Here is a 16,476-nt window from a genome sequence, read left to right on the forward strand (position 1 = left end):
TATTTGATTTTTAATTAAATAATGGCTTATTGAACTTAATTTCTCCTTTTTTCTCTTAATTTGGTCAACTTGTAGCTTATTGTCTGCAATGAAAGATTGCTTCTTCTTTCTATTGAAATCAATTTCAATCTTCATTGCGGTTTTACGCCTTAAGTTATGTTTTTCTGGCTTTGATATTACTAGATTTCACAATTTTTTTGAAAAATTTATTAGGTATTTGCCCATTTTTCACGTTTTCTAGTTTTGTCACATTATCACGTTATTGACAGTTCGTATATCACATTATTGGCTTTCAAAATAAGGCACAATTGATAATATTAAAATCCTTGAAGATATAGATTCTGATTTTAAAGGCTTCGACACTACTTTCTCGAAGAATTTATTTGAAATTTTTAAATTTTGTCTTTAACTGTCCTTTTTACTTTGTCTTTTTAGTCGTATGAGAATTCCAATTCAATAACCCGTTGTCATTGGCTTTACATGGAAGAATAGATGATCCGATATTCTGATATTAGTAGATAGCTGATGGCTTTTATAACTCAATTGTTTTATAAATTAAAAAGAGACACTTTTTAACTTGGCAATTTTGTTTAATAGCCGCACAGCGATAGCTGGGGCTATTATTGGCCTTCTCTTGGTTTTTTTTTATTTCGTCGTCATGATTTTTGTTACGACCATATGACGTCACAGCCACTTTTTGTTCATTCGTTCATGCAACTTCAACTGAATTGCATGTGTGACGTCATTTTTCGCTCTTAATGGAGCGAGTTTTTTGTTCATGCGCGTGATTAAATTTTTGGTCACACTTGACTTACCTCACTCTCAAAAAATGACTTCCTCAATTTGAAATTGACTTTTATTTACTTTAATTCAAAGAGATAAGGTCAAATGGGTGTGTGTCACTCTAAATGAAGGTTATTTGAGATCAGCTAATAGAAGCAGCAATAACTTATACAGATTTTTAATCAAAATATAACAGATCAGCCTTCAATGAAAAGACGAATTTTTTTGGTCTGTCTTACTGTTTTTTTTAGACTGCCAATCTACGAATCTATTGCGGCTATTTTCTTGCAATCTGCCAGCTATGTCTTTTTATTGTCTGTTATCTGGTCTCATTAATATGACATAATTGTTGTCAAAGGAAGGTTTCAAGAAGGATTGGTGTCACAATATCTAATGTTTTTAAAGAATTCGTTGACTTTACTGGCTTCGACACGGAAAAAAAAGTAAATTAATTTTTTATTTTTGTCATGTTTGACGTTCTTTTTGTAAGACATATTCTGGATAATTTCAATTTTCCAGGGCTTGCTTTGGAAGAATGAACGAACCTATTTAATTATTTCATCCGGTAATTAATGGCGTTCATGTCATTGGAAATATTTTTTTCAAAAAAAAATAGTGTTACTTATTTTTGCATCTTTTCTTATCTATTTGTTATCTAGCTTCATTAATGAGAGGTTACATAATACATAATCGTTGCTCGCGGAAAGTGCAATCGAACATATTTTGATTCCCATAGTATGGTTACGGTTTCAAAAGCGTTTTCTGCCAAGTTTCAATTGATTTTTTGTTTGTTGTCTAGTTCTTGTTCTCTTTGTAACCGATTAAAAAGTTGAATACCGACAGTTCTTAATTCCTTCTATAGAAGAATTGGTAATCGTACACCTATGGGATGTTTTAGTTGATTTCTAATGGTTTTCATTACTTTGAAATTAATTGTTTTTAAAAAATAAGCGAAATTTACAACTTTACTGTTTTTGTTCTTTATTGTCTTATTGTTACCAAGCCTTTTTATTGAGTAGTCCCATATCTTTTCTGGTGAATTAAAAGTTGTTTTGTTTTATATCAGTTTCATCTGACGCTATTTTGACTTAGTTATTAAGTTTTGTTTTTTAAAACGGACAAGAAGTTTTTGATGTAATTAATTTTTGTTGTTGTTGTTTGATTTTGCTGTTCGTGTTGACTCGCTTTCTTTATATTTGCACATGTCATCAATCTAATGCAACATTATTCACTCCACCACTGAGTTATTTGCTTTGGAGGCTATCTTTTCGTTCATACACCAATTTTGAAAAAAAAATTATTGATTTTTGGATTTTTCTATGTTCCTCATTTGGTAGACAATCATGTCAAAATTGTGGATCAGCGGGGTCGAAACCTTATGTGCAATTGCACATTACCGAGTCGCCTTGTTTAGATATATTATGAAATGGAATTGCTGATTGGAAAATACTGCAAAATGAAGTTAATTCAAAAGTTGAGACTTGATTACCGCTGTTCTTTGATCTTACAAAATGAACATTCATTTAGTTGATACATTTTAAAAATTTCTATTTTTTTGACAGTTGTTAAAAACACAAGAATATCAAACGTTTTTGGTTTTCGACTTCGAAATAAATCAAATGAGAGTCCATAAAAGTTTCTCATAATAATAGCGAATGAGAGTCGCTAATCTAGAAATTTGTGGCATTTTTCCTCACGAGAACGTAGAACCAAGACCATTTTTTAATTGTTGTTCGAGAATACAGTAACAATCGAGTTTATTTTGAAAATTTAGAGTATTCTACAGAAAATGGTTTTCAATAAATTGCGAATCTTTTTCAGCAGCACACTCTGATTTTTCACAGCAAACTCCATTGTTACTGTCTCCTCTTCAAACGTTTACCTTTGACCCTATGTTCGAAAAATATATATTATTAGGCGCCCTCAGCTGTTCAAATGGGTATTATTTACAAACTTTTTTACAGTCCAAAGAATTTCGATTAGTTAACGATTTTTGAAACTGGTAAAGCCTGAGATATTGAGTTGAAATAATCTTTAAGTAGGCTTTGTCAATTTCACTGACAATGTGGGGAACACCTGAATTTAAGGTGAAATGTTTTGTTCAGCCTAAACTGGTGCTTTTCGCTTGCTTCATTGTGAGTTATTGAACAATGCATCCGTCTTCAATTGAGGTTTATTTCATACAGTTCATGAAAGTCCAGTGAATATAGGAAAATCTTTCTTGATCTATTTTCTAATTTTTCGAGGTTCACTTATTGGTAATGCGAACATAAACGCAAAAATTGTGAATTAAAAAAAACGTTTCATGCTTTTTAATTCTGAACACATCAGTTGGAAAAATTTGGCGACTTTTTTAGTCACAAATAGACTTGTTTTTGTTTTTTGTCCATTTTGCCTCGGTTTGTCTCTTTGAGCATTCTTAGCCTGTTATTTGTTGACTTTGTTTAATTTTGCAAGGAAAAAGAGTCGATCTTGAATGCGGTAGTTGATAAAAAATGTTTTTTTTTGAAAATTGTCGATTTTTGAGCTTATAGCTTGGTTGCCTGCACTGTACAATCTTTTTATATTTTCAGACTTGAGACTAAGAATCCGTAGAGAACTTTGGCAATTTTTCATTATATTTTTTAAGATTTTGAGCTATTTTTGATGTTATTTCTAATCAAAGTTTTCAAAATGATTCAAACTTGATAACGTTTTTCATTTCACAGGTCACGATTTTTACGCCGGACTCCTGACGTCTCACTTACCCTTTAATTGAATGAAGTCTAGAATTCCTTCCAAAAAATAAGCTATAGTGTGAATAATGTTGAGGTTGAAAAGCCAAATATGAAAGATCATCATCATCATCAGTCGTTCGCTTCTTCATATATCCAGGTTGAGTTCTTCAAGCCAGTCTATGGCGGTCTCCGTGAGGTGGCAAAGTTCTCCCATGCCTCCTGGTAGGTACGTTAGAGGGCACTCTTCCACGATGTGCTGGGAAGATGGTCTGCTCAGGCCACAGACACAGGTAGTGTTGTTCCAGTTGGACTTGAGCGCGCTAGTGCGGAGGCGGTTGAGCCGGCACCAAGACCTCCTGGGGAGCTTGTCCGAGGCCTTGTTGAAATCGACCGGGATTTCTTCGTTGAGTTGTTGCAATACCGTCTGCGGTTTCTTCGCGGGGAATTGGATTCTGCTCTTCAGCCGGGAGCGTCTTCTGGTATCGTCCACAAGGTGATTCAGAAGTTTGATGTTAGAATTCTGACATGTGCGCGCTCTAGCGTCAACAATGCTGTCACGCCTCTTGCGAGGATTCTCCATGTTGGACACGAGCGGGAGGAAATCTGTTTTCGTATTCATGGGGGTGCCGGAAACTATTCGCATGGCCTGGAACATCTTGCGGTCGACTTTGGTCGCATGCGCGGAGTTGTGCCAGACACTGCACGCGTAATCAGCCACTGACTGTACAAGAGCAAGCGAAGAGATGCGCAAGCTCCTTGGCTTAGTGCCCCAAGACTTGCCGGCAAGCATTCTAATGAGGTTCACACGTTTCTGGAGCTTCTCAGCCGTGTTAGTGCAGTGCTGGTTGTAGGTCAGGGACCTGTCAAGTTCAACCCCGAGGTATTTGAAGCTCGACTCCGCAGGGACCTTTTCCCCATTCAGGATGATATCCAGGTCGGGCTTGCGGGGACCCAGGTTGAAGAGAACCGACACACATTTTGAAGGATTGAGGCGGAGCTTCCACTTCCGGTAGTAGTCCGCTAAGGCATTAGCATCAGCTTGGAGGTCCGCCTGGACGGCGATTGTGGTTTTGCCTCTGGCGAGGAGGGCGCTGTCGTCTGCGTACATGTACTTGCTGCACCTGCTTGAAGGGGTATCATACGTGTAGCAGTTGAACAGTATAGGCGCTAGAACAGAGCCTTGTGGCAGGCCATTAATATGAAAGAAATTGCCTAAACCGACAAGTCCGGTCAGTGGGTCATAGTTCCTTATCAAGTTCATTAAACCGAATGCTTATTGGCATTCAGCTATTATTGTTGCAAATTTTTTTGAATATTAAAATGGGAGAGTTTTATGCTAGCCCTACTCTTTGGTTCACACGAGATTAGACTTTTTTGAGGGCATCCCAGACTAACTTATGTAGTATTATTTTTAAGCTCTCTAGATGTTCACCGAAAAGATCTTCCAATAATTAGTTTATATGAAGTAGTTACTCTAAAAGTTAGTATCATTTTTGGCCATTTTTGTCCCATGTTTGATCAATTTGCACATCTTTGGTAATTATTGATAATTTTTTTAGTTTTGACAATTTTCCCTTCATTTAGACTACTTTTGAGAGAAAAAGATTATTTTAGTTTGAATCTTTTATAATTGTTGATTCATTGTTCACACATTTTGAAAAAAAAGGAGAACCTCAAGCAACCTTTTTGTCTGGAAATTTTTTTTAATTTGTAGGGCATCCCGGACCAATATATGATATTTCATATCAATGCTATCTCAGAGGACACACTTGAATAATCATCATTTTCCTAAGAATTCCAGTTAGTGAAAAGATACAATTATGCTATTATCTCTAATTTTCTCAATTATTGAACATGATTTGTAATTTCGGCTGTTTCAGTCAGATTTCGAGTTTTCCATTAAAATATATTGTTTTTAGTTTTCTTTAGATTCAGAATTTAAGTTCACGAAGAAACAAAAAAACAATGTGTTTGATGTAATTATTAGATATTTTCCCCCCATCTTATGCCAATTTTGCTAAAATTTTGTTGAATTAGCTATGTTTGGGTTCTTTAGCTTCTTCCCGGAATAAAAATCCTTATTTTTCTAGATTCCTGAAAATAGGGATTGAGATGAATTGGGCGGTGTCTAAGGTTATTTATGTTTTGTTAATGTTTTTTTTTGACAATTGGCAAAATATTGTTGTGTAAAATCGAAGTTTCCATCATAGCTACTTTAAAACTTGGTGTAATGAATCACATGAGAGACAAATAGCTTTCGCTTGAATTTCATTGCAGTTTTAAAATGAACGCTCGACTATTGTTTTGATAGATTTCAAAAATTATGCTATTCAAGCTCGATCTCCATGTCCTTTCTGTTGATGGATGTTTAAAGGCCATTAGTTTCATTCCAAAGTGTCTCATGTTCTTGATAGGATAAGTTGACTCGCTGAATTTCTTCTCTTGATTCTGATATCTTTAATTGGTTGAGCAAAATTGAATATGTAATAAGTCCTTAATGCTCCGATTGATTTGCAAGGAAATTAAATTAGTTCACTGCTGGTCAAATCTTATTAACACGAATTTTGGTGGTTGTATGATTCGTTTATGTTGATGTTCCATTTTTGATTATGTTGAATGCCCTCTAATACTGTTCACCAATTAGTCTTGTACATTGAGTTGATTCTTCAGGGTCACTTAGAAGCAAATTGAAGCTTTTCGGAATGATCCTGTTTCACTTGATGGCAATACTTTCGGCTGAGTGACATAGTCATGACAAGGTAGAAGGACCAATTGTTTTTTTTTGTGGCTAGAACACAATGCAGTTTATCTGTTCGCAGAAATTAGTGCAATTTTAAAATGATACCCGTTATCTTTCTGCAACTGTCGTTTTTTATTCTGGCCTGTAAATTACTATTTCATAATAACTTATACTATCTCACAACTCGTTGTTGTTCATGGTGGTAAGATGAGCAAAATCTCTAGGACCAAACAAGAATAGTGAAAATCGGATTAAAATTTTCCCAGTAAAATGGTTTTTTCTCATTTCGAAGGGCTCCTAGAAGTCCAGAACACTTGCGGGCTACTTTATGCAAATTTCAGTTCAGAACAATTGTCTGATGGAGGGTCATTTTGTTCATATTTTTGGAATTTCCAAATATGCTGTTCTCATTTTTTGAATTTATTGTTTTGACTAGCGTCAGCAAGCCTACTGTCTTTGTCAGAATTTTTCTTACTTCATGTGCCTCTCATTGTTTAATATCGCTACAGATTTTATGGTGAGCATAGCTCAAGTTCAATAATAATTTAAACCATTTTTTATCGAGAAAGACGTAGAAACATTGAAGGTCTTCATCGCCATTAAAGGTTTTTCCTTGCTGGCAACAATTTATTTTGACACATGATTCGGCTTACAATTAGTCAAGTGATGCAATCCAGCCGCACTACTTGCAAATTTCTGTCCTCCTGATTAACCTTGTGCAGCTCCACTACATAACGGTGAAATGTAAATCTCTGGTAATTTGTTTCCAACCTTGGTGATTTTTCAAAATAACAAGAAATTTTCCCAGTGGAAAATGTTTTGTCTTGAGCATTTCGGGCGCCTCTTGTCTTGTCTTAACTTTCATCTCCGCGCAGGAGGTCCGCTCTCTCTCTCTCTCTCTCTCTCTCTCTCTCTCTCTTTCCCTTGATTTCCTGTCTGTGACTAGATCGTCGAGGTGTTTTGTATCAATGCCTGCCTCCCGGAGAAGTTTGTTCCAGTACTGTGGTGTGTTCTTGGACTTTTCCTGTTTTTGGGGACTTCCTCCATTTGAAGTACCGAAGAGCGGCTATTTTTGTGGATCGCTCCTCTGTAAGCCGAAGGACATGTCGAATTCTTTGGAGATGGCGTTGTTCAGCATCCACCTGAGCGGTTTTATTTCTAGTTGGTTTCTTACATCTTGCATATTGTTCTTGGTTCTTTCCATGGTGATCAGCGGATCCTCTCGCTTGAAGCTCCAAATGTAGCGGTATATTCGGTCAATCCAGTGTGGCATCTTCTTGGTTTCCGTGTTCAGCCATGTCCTTGTCGCTGCGTCAAAAAGCTATTCTGTTCCACACAAGCTTGTACTATAATTGCTTGCTGGCGCTGGGTCAGTTTGCTCTTTGCTAGGCGCGGCTTCAGTTTCGCTCACAGACTCCTCAATCTCTTTAGTCTTTTCTTCACGTCCGTCGTGGGGTCCATCCAGGCTTCAAGGATTCGAATGATTCCAGCCTCTTTTTTTCCGAACTTGAGTGATTCGGCTTTGGAATCGTTTTTCTCGAAAAGGTTCATTGCTGCCTTTAATGCTGATGTGCTTTGTTCTGTCTCATGTGATGTGCCGAGGACTTGCGTCATCTGCAAGGAAAAACAGACTGAACCTTTCCTCCGTCGCTTTGCTGTTTGAATTCTCAAACTTGTCATTCGGGGGACTCTGTTTCCTGGTAGCCAGTGCCACTTTATCCCTACTTGTAGTCCATTCGTGGCTGCCTGTTGCTTTCGTTTCTTTTCGGCTGCACGCATCACTCTCTGGTGGTATATATTGAACAATGTAAGTGAGCTAGGGCATCCCTCTCGAAGTCATCGTTCGGGGTTCTAAGGGTCATTATCTCTTTCTTGCCTTTTACAGCATATGTTGAGCTCTGGTGTAGATTCTTGACAGTTCAGGAATTCCCGTGGTCATGTCTTCTTAGGATTTCCCAAAATGCTGGCTTGGATATTCTGGGGTAAGCTTTTTGCAGGTCTAGGAGTTTGGCTTCTGGGGCTTTCTTTTGATCCGACAGGTTCAGGTTTTGGCGTCTTTGTTTCAGATCTGTGCTGTCCTCCTGAATCCGCATTATTAGTTGTGTTGAGTCTGCCGTCGACCTATTGGGTCCGAATCTGGGATTGGTCATTATCCAGCATGTTGTTTTTCACTCCAGTTTTGTAGGTGTTTGCTGAACATGTTGTTTAGTATTCGACTGGCCATTGCAAGAAGGCGTACTCCGCGATGGTTAGTCGCCAGCTTTCGGTCTCCTTTCTTGAAGATGGGCACAATCTGTCCGTACACCAGTGATTTCCACCAGTGTGCTCTGGAGGAAAACATACCTTGTATCGGGTTGATGACATTCACTATTAGTTCTGCGCATACCTCTTGGATGTATCGCGTATGCACTCGGCCCTTTCCTGGAGCCGAGTCGTTCACCTCCTCCATGGCTTTCTATTTCTTCGAATCCGATAATTGGATTCATCTCCTCGCTGGCTAGCTGCCGGGGGCTTCTAGGCTTCTGTCAGGCTTTTTCTCTACTGCTTGTTGTATTTCTTCGGGGTGGGGGAGTTCGTACCGGTTTTCACTGATCTTGCTGATTTGTTCCTTGCTGGTCAGTCCTGGCTGGTCAGTGTGTTTGCGGGCGTCGGTTTGCAGTCTCGTCCTAATAGTTTCAGGATTAAGGACATCGCTCCCAAGTCTCTTCTGAGGCGGCGTCTTGGCATTCCTTTAGAACTCCTTCCCACCACGCCTTCTCCAGCTACCTCAGATGCCTTTTCATTAACTTTCTGGATTTTCGCAGGTTTTTTTTGATGATGCGGTGAAAGAGGGGGTTTCCATTTCTTAGGGCCTCGTTCCTCGCGTTCACTCACTTGGTGATGTCCTGGTGCACTAGGCAAGTGTCCTCATGTCCCACGGTCCATGGGTTTCGACCCCGTTCTTTCGTTTTGCGCTTACATCTCTCGCTGTTTGACAAGAACTTGGGAGATCTCAGGCCAGCTTCGTTCCTTCGCAATTTCTTCCTAATTGATCGCATCCGCTGTTCTAACTCTGAACTCCTTGGCTACTTCGGGGTTTTGCATCCGCTCCCAATCCACTATAGGTGGGCGTCTTTGCAACCGCCCCCATTTTTTCTGATTGGGTTTCAGTTTTAGAGAAATCGGCTTGTGACCGGAAAGGGAGAGGTCCTTCCATGTCCGTATCTTTATTGCATGGCGCTGACGCTGAGACTTTCGGACAATCAACACACCTAGCTTATACCACCGTCCGTTTGTTTTGTTGAACCATGTCCCGCGTCGCTCAATGCTGGAGTAAGAGTTGGCCCATTGCAGGTTTACTGCTTGACTCCATTGCAAGAGGTCGAATGCTTGGCCAATTTTCAGGACATTAAGCCCGAACCCTCCGCAGGTTTCCGGTTGGTTAGCATCCTTTCCAATGTGGGCGTTGTGATCTCCTCCCATTATTAAATTGTTTTTCTCTGGGGTTCTCGCTTTCAGGTCTTCGACATCGTTTCGGTTTCTCCCGAGCTCTTCGGGACCATTAGTGCTGACTGGTTGATTGACTGCTATCAATGAGACTTTCGATTTGGAACAGCACTGCTCTTCCTTTGATTTCCTGCTGCCCTCCTTTTATCCATTTGTCTAGCGCGCTTCCTCTCAGAATGATCCCGACTTTCTACGAATGGATGATCGCTGTCAGGTCTTTCTGTTCTCGCAACCAGATCACCCCATTTGTTTCGCCGCAAAATTCACTGATGAGTGTTGTGATGTCGCAGTTTCTTTGTTTATCTGTGCGACCGCATTCCGTAGTCGGGCTCTTATTTTTTTCCCGAGGGAAACTCCCTGAAGACCCCCCCCAACGCAGAGATGGTCGTCTCCCTTTTTTCTATCTGCGCTTCTTTCGCTGGTCTCTTCTCTTTTTCATGCCGCGTCGGCACTGTCCGGGTTTGGGGTGGATCGTTTCCAGCTGTTATGCCACTCGCACTGCAACCAGTTGACAGACCAGCTTTTGGACAAGCCAGGAGAGACCTTCGCCTTGTGGATTTTTGAAGAGGTGCTTCGGGCTGCTATTCCGTTGCCACTCTGTTGGCTCCTGGAGGTGGGTGAATCGTCATTTCTGAAGTGTTTCAGTCAGGTCTCTAGGAGGTTAGTTATAACTTGCTCTCCTTTATGCAGTTTTTTGCAGTGCAAAGACAATGAATGAAGACCGTCCAATAACATTAAAAAGCGAAATATTATTCTTGACATGTCTTGATATGTGTATGGCATTTGTTACTAGATTTGTTCTCTAACCGTACCTAGAAAGAGCAAACATAAAATAGCGCTCAGATATCAAAATAAATCAACTTGTTTTAGGATGTTTGAAAACCACGCAAACATAGCTCTTGATATAATGCACTCGGTGTAAACTTGTGTGGAACATTTTGGGCTCTGCACAGCATCGTGTGAGGTTTCTATTTATTAATCGCTCTGGAACGAATTTTAAAACATTTATTGTAAAATTGTTTGTTTACCGTTTTTCGCTTTGATTTGACTTAGATTTTTTTAATTCTTTTTTTCTTCATTTTTGAGTGATTGTCAATTTGTATCTGTATTTGTTTATCTATCTATTAGCTTTTCTTTCTCATATACGACACGTGGTCGACGAAAAATATCTTAACTAATTTTATCGGTTAGAACACTCCCTGCGCAAAGCACAAACTATTTTCATGTTACTTGTTTTTAATATAAGTCAGCCGGAACAATTTTTGCATCTCTTAAAACTCATTTTTTCATCTGCATAGCAGTTTTTCATCTACAAGAATGGATGACATTTTAGCACTTTTTTTGTACTGAAACTAAAGTTGTGTGGTGTCTACTCGCGTGTTTTTTCTATGCAAACGTACCGCTTCACCAATTGGACTTTTCGATCGACTTTTCACAATTGAGTTCTTGTTTTACATAATCTAAGTTTCTCTAATTTGCTTGCATATGCACGTAAACTCAATCAGAGGCGATTTATTGGTAAAAGTTAACTGAATGGATTTCAAATTCTTTCTCTCATTGAATTACGCAATGTAGTGAGTACGGTCAATGTCAAAAGAGCAAAATCAAATGAAACGGGATAAACTGATAAAGCCCGGTCATTAAGTCATTGTGCATTAGGTTATCAAAGTTCATGAAAGCGATCGCTGGCTGATTTTAGTATTAAGCTTAATACCCTTCAGTTTGGAAGCTGAAGTAAGTATAGGTTTAGAATCTAACTGAAACTGCACACTGAATTCGAACAATTTTTTAAACCTAGGAAAAAATATTGTATTTTCAATCTTTCTTCTTTTTCTGTTTCAATCGCGATGTGCGTCTAGCGCGTCAACGGCGGCTGGCAATCTGCCGGCTGTGTTTATTGTTCTTTCGGAGAGAAAATCAATTTTGAAACTTTGGTGGCGCTTGAGGGGTTAAGATCCGGTGCAGTTAATAAGCTGAGTTTGCTGCTACATTGCGGTTTGTGTCGAAGTTTTTGCTGGCTTTTATTTTGTTGTTTGTTTGGTCCAAATAGCTCGACCTGGATTCTTTTTTGATGACACATGTCGATGACACTGTTTTGTTTTTTCTTTGTTTCTTGGATCTGTCAAAGTATTTCCTTTTGGTACTTAGTTTTGATTCCTTTAACTATCGATTCCCATTTTTATCGATCACTTTTGAGAAGGAATACATGTTTTGAATTGTAAAATTTTTATTTTGGCAACGCTAGAGACTATATGTTCAGCAAGCCTTCTATTTTTGTCTGAATTATTTTCACTTCATGCGCTTTCAAGTATCGCTGCAGATTTTACGGGGAGCACAGCTCAAGTTCAATGGTAAGCCATTATCAAGCCTTAAGCCATTATTGAGCCATATTAAGGCATTTTTTAATCAAGAAGGACGTAGAAACGTTGAAGGTCTTTATCGCCTGTTTTTCCTTGCTGGCAACAAAATTTTTTGACACATGATTCTGCTTGCAATGAGTCCATAAGCGAAGATTGTCCAATAACATTAAAGGCAAAATATTTTCAGGTCTGGATGTAAGTTTAGCATTTTTTTAAACTAAAATTGATCTTTAGCCGTACCTAAGAAGAGCTAAAATAAAATAGCGCATAGCCATCAAAAGGAATCAACTTATTTTTGGATGGTTGAAAACCACTCAACCATACCTCTCGCAATACACTCATAATACACTCTGTGTAAATTTGAGTGTGGGATCCTTTTGCGCTCTGCACAGCATCGTGCGAGCCTTCTAATTATTAATTGATCTCGAACGAATTTCAAAACAATTATTACAAACGTGTCTTTTTTGTGCGAATTTTTTTCGCGTTAGCTTGGATTTTTTCTTCTGCCCCAGTTAAGTTTTGCTTATTCTTCTCAATTAGCTCACCTAATATGTTAGAGCCAAATAGCTCGCCTTGGATTCATTTTATGTCGATGACACTGATTTGTATTTTCTTTGTTTCTTGGATCTGTCAAAGTGTTTCCTTTTGGTACTTAGTTTTGATTCCCTTTACTATCGATTCCTTTTTTTATCGATCATCTCTGAGGAGGAATACATGTTTCGAGTTGTAGCATTTTTTGCGACGCAAGAGACAATATATGTCATAAATATTTTGAGTAGTTTTTTGTTTTTGTTCGTCTGAATTGTTTTTTTTTTCAAATCGGTAACCTCACTCTTTGATTGCAGTCGGATCATTTGCTTTGGGTAAAGTGATCGCGTTGTACAATTTTAAATACTTGAATAGTTTTGTTGGACTTGGTTTTTCACCTTTTTTGTTTTGCTCTGGTCACGTTTTTTGAAATGTAACCCCACTCATTGAATTTGAATGGAATAAGCCGAGTGAAGAGCCTCAAATTCATCCAGATTGTCTTTCATTATTCTCCAATTTTGTTGGAACAAAAGGTAATCCAATGTATGTATGTGGCTTTAGGTATGCTCCTTTCTTCCAGCGCGCTTGGCAGGAAACATTCACGATATCATTGCACAATTTTCTCAATACAGTCTTTCTATCCGTTCCCAAACCCAGCCTTTTGAACCATCGACAAGAAGCAGCCCTCGTGCTAAACTTGAGAGATGAAAACTTCCTTCTGAAGGAACAGCTACTCACTAAGCAAATGCAGGTAAAGGCTCTTTATTTGCATCAGTTTCATTGAGTTCTCGTATGGATATGAATTGAAGGTTATGAAGTGTTTTCAGAGGTTAAAATGTCTGCTCGCGCTAAGTATCAATTTCTCGCGATACTGGTTTAAAGTACACTATCTTGTAGAAACAACTCGATTTTTCTCCAATATAGGTTTCCAATTTCCACTGAAGAAGAATGGGATGGGACATTTTAATTTTTTCTTCCAGTTATTTTTATGTCCATAACTTCGTCCACCTTTAGAAATGTTTACCTATAGGTTTTTAATCTGCGATTTAGAGAAAACAGGTGTTGTATATTGGTAGGTGCTAATTGATCAAAGCTTTCCTAACTGGGCAAGGTTGTTTCCTTTTTCTTTGTGGTATCTTATAATGGAATAGGTTATAGATGCCTGAAAGATGTAAGTGTAAGTTTAATTGTTCCTTAATTTCTATTTCAATGCAAGCAACGACTAAGAGGCTCGAATTTATTCGTTTGCCATCTAGTTTGAACCAGTCCAAATTTCTTTTTCAAATCAAATGCACGTACTAGACGCCAAATTCTCAGGTCTCAATTTTATATTAGAATAAGGGTCAAATTGCTTTCTAAATATTGCATATTAATTTCCGAAACGAGATTGTATTACATGAGCAGCATTGTGGATTGTTATTAAACTAATTAAAATAGCTCAACTTTTTCGTTTCCAATATATGCGATAGCTGAGCGCAGCTGTCGTTGGCCTTCTCTTCGCATTTTTTTTTGCTGTTTAGGTTTTCTTTGTGACCTGTCATGTCGCGCTCACTTCAAATTGGCTTTTATTCATTCATGAAGTCTTTGGCTAAGTTTTTTTGCGTGGCTTCCTCTCTCAATTTTTAATGGAGTTGGTTTTTGTTCCCTCGAGTGAATAAATTTTGGTCCCACCGGATAATATGCAACAAGATATCGCAATTCAATTGAAGGTTAACAGGGGCTCCTATAGACAACATAATGTAGACAAGTTTTCTAAACCAAGTTAGTGTATCACAGCAATTACCAACAAAGTTGCATTTTTGGTTTAATTCTTATTATTGTATGAGAGTACGGATGTGTATGACTATGATTTTTTTGCACAATTTTGGAATTTTTAGGTTTAGTTTTCGATTGAGTAGTTCGCGCAAGTTTTGGTTATGTCTCATCTGCAACCCGATGTCAATGATTACAATGATTTGCTCACAAATGGCTTATTAATAATACCTTGAGCTACTAAAACGGCTATTTTTTAGGCTCTCTCTTCTTAATATTCAAAATTTCGAATGGTATGATTGAGCTGTCTTTTTTAAAAAGATCGTTTCACAAAAACATTTTCGAAGATTTTCGAAGTCAATTTAGAACGCTAACGTTGAGCTCGCGATAGTTCTGTGGAATCTGAAAGTGATAAAAAATGAACAAAATTTTGCTTTCTTGGTAGTAATTATTTGTTCACATACGGCAGCACCCCTTCTTTTTTGTCGTTTTTTGGTTGGTTTTTAATTGCTCTCAAGCAAAGTTTTTTAATTCTCTTACAGCCCCCCACGATTTACTAGTCTCTATGTATGCGATTCACTGAAACTGTTTTGAGGAGACAAATTCGTGGTGCGAAGGACTGTTCTTATTTTAAACATTTTGACCCCCTCAGTAACACCCCCAACACTCCCCCGTCCACCCCCATCACCTGGCGATTTGACTCTCTCTCGTCCAGCCCTTCTAACCGTCCTGGCCCCACTTCGCTCCCCCAATGCTTGCGTCCCTGTGAATCAGCTGGCTACTACCGTCGTCAGTCGTTGAGAGCAATTCGCCCAACTTTAGTCGGCTATATTTTTTAAAGTATCCTTGCATTTTAATGACATTTTCGACGTTATATTTTTAATGATAGGGTTTTTTTCGCCCCGCAAAGGATGCCAATCTAAAATGATCGAAAATGACACCATTGAAAGAAAATTGGGCTGGAAAATTCAAATCTTTGGAGGGATTGGATCAACTATTTTCAGAGGGCCTGTGCACTGATTAATTGTTGCATGATTTTGGCCTCGGTTGACCAAATTCTTTTTCATTTTTTCATCAAGAAAATGCATCAAGGTATCTGTCATATGCAGCTTTTACTTGATGACTTGAAAGGGCATTGAGGAAGTCTGTAAAGTTTTGTTGTACAATTGTGAGCTTGAGATGTGCATGCTATGTTGTTTTGAAGAAATTTTAACGAACACTTTATGAATGCTGCGTAACTTTTCAAAATGAATATGGTCAAGTAAAGGTATGGTTCAATATCCCTTTGAGCTCAGTTGATTTAAGCTTCAAAATTGCTGATAAATATTTTAATCTGATCAAGCAACCCGCGGAGATTATTTGTCTTTGTAGATTTTGACACCTTTCTCCTGTAGTGGTGGTTTTTATAGGCGGATTTGTGACCGATAGCAGATAGACAATCACTATTTATTTAAGCCAACATTTTTTTTAATTCTTCTGAAATCGTTTCAGGCAAGGAACTCCTTTGAAAAGATATCTAGTTTGGATTCGACGATCGAGGCAAAAATTCCGACAGAATCCGAACTTAAAGAACTGCAAGCTCGTGGCAACGCAGATGTGCCTATCACAGATGGCCAGAGCTTAGAGAATCCGGGTGAGTATTTGGTATCAACTATTGTATTCTTGTTGGTCTTTTTAGCTGAAAAGGTGTAAGCTTAGCAAAGCTTCATTGCGGTGCTCTTGGTTTTTATAAATTTCAGGATAAGAATGAGAAATGTAATTTGTAGGTGTTAATAGGTGACGAATTTTCGTTTGTTTTGTTGATAAGAAAAATTTAGAATGCACTGCTGATTTTGAACCCATTTATTTTGTTTTAAATTTTCCATTTTCTTTGCTTTTAATTCTGTGTCTAGTTTATATCTCTTTCTGGACCTTGAAAAGGAAGTAGTCACCAGATTAAAAACTTTAAGCGTTTTGATTCCACATTCATTTTTTATCTTGATTGAAAAAGATTGTAATTTAAATGTAAATTTGGAACCATGATTCTCTATTGATTTTTTCTTTGCTTTTTTGTTCTCCGTACGTGGTTTGGACCTTTCCTGAGCCTTGAAAAAACTGCTGCTGTATTGAA

General features: G+C 38.1%; 1 protein-coding gene across 1 annotated transcript in view; it reads left to right on the plus strand.

Annotated features, from left to right (window-relative positions):
- The window catches only part of LOC142339337 (WD repeat-containing protein 91-like), a 103,966-nt gene that overhangs the window by 51,027 nt on the left and 36,463 nt on the right, over window positions 1-16,476 (plus strand). Inside the window, exons 4-5 of the mRNA XM_075389315.1 lie at window positions 13,176-13,365; window positions 15,858-15,999. Of these exons, the coding sequence (XP_075245430.1) occupies window positions 13,176-13,365; window positions 15,858-15,999 (332 nt within the window). The remainder of the gene's footprint in view (window positions 1-13,175; window positions 13,366-15,857; window positions 16,000-16,476) is intronic.

Source organism: Convolutriloba macropyga, chromosome 5 (genome assembly GCF_964194025.1).
Source record: "Convolutriloba macropyga chromosome 5, txConMacr16.3, whole genome shotgun sequence".
Classification (NCBI taxonomy): Eukaryota; Metazoa; Xenacoelomorpha; order Acoela; family Convolutidae; genus Convolutriloba; species Convolutriloba macropyga.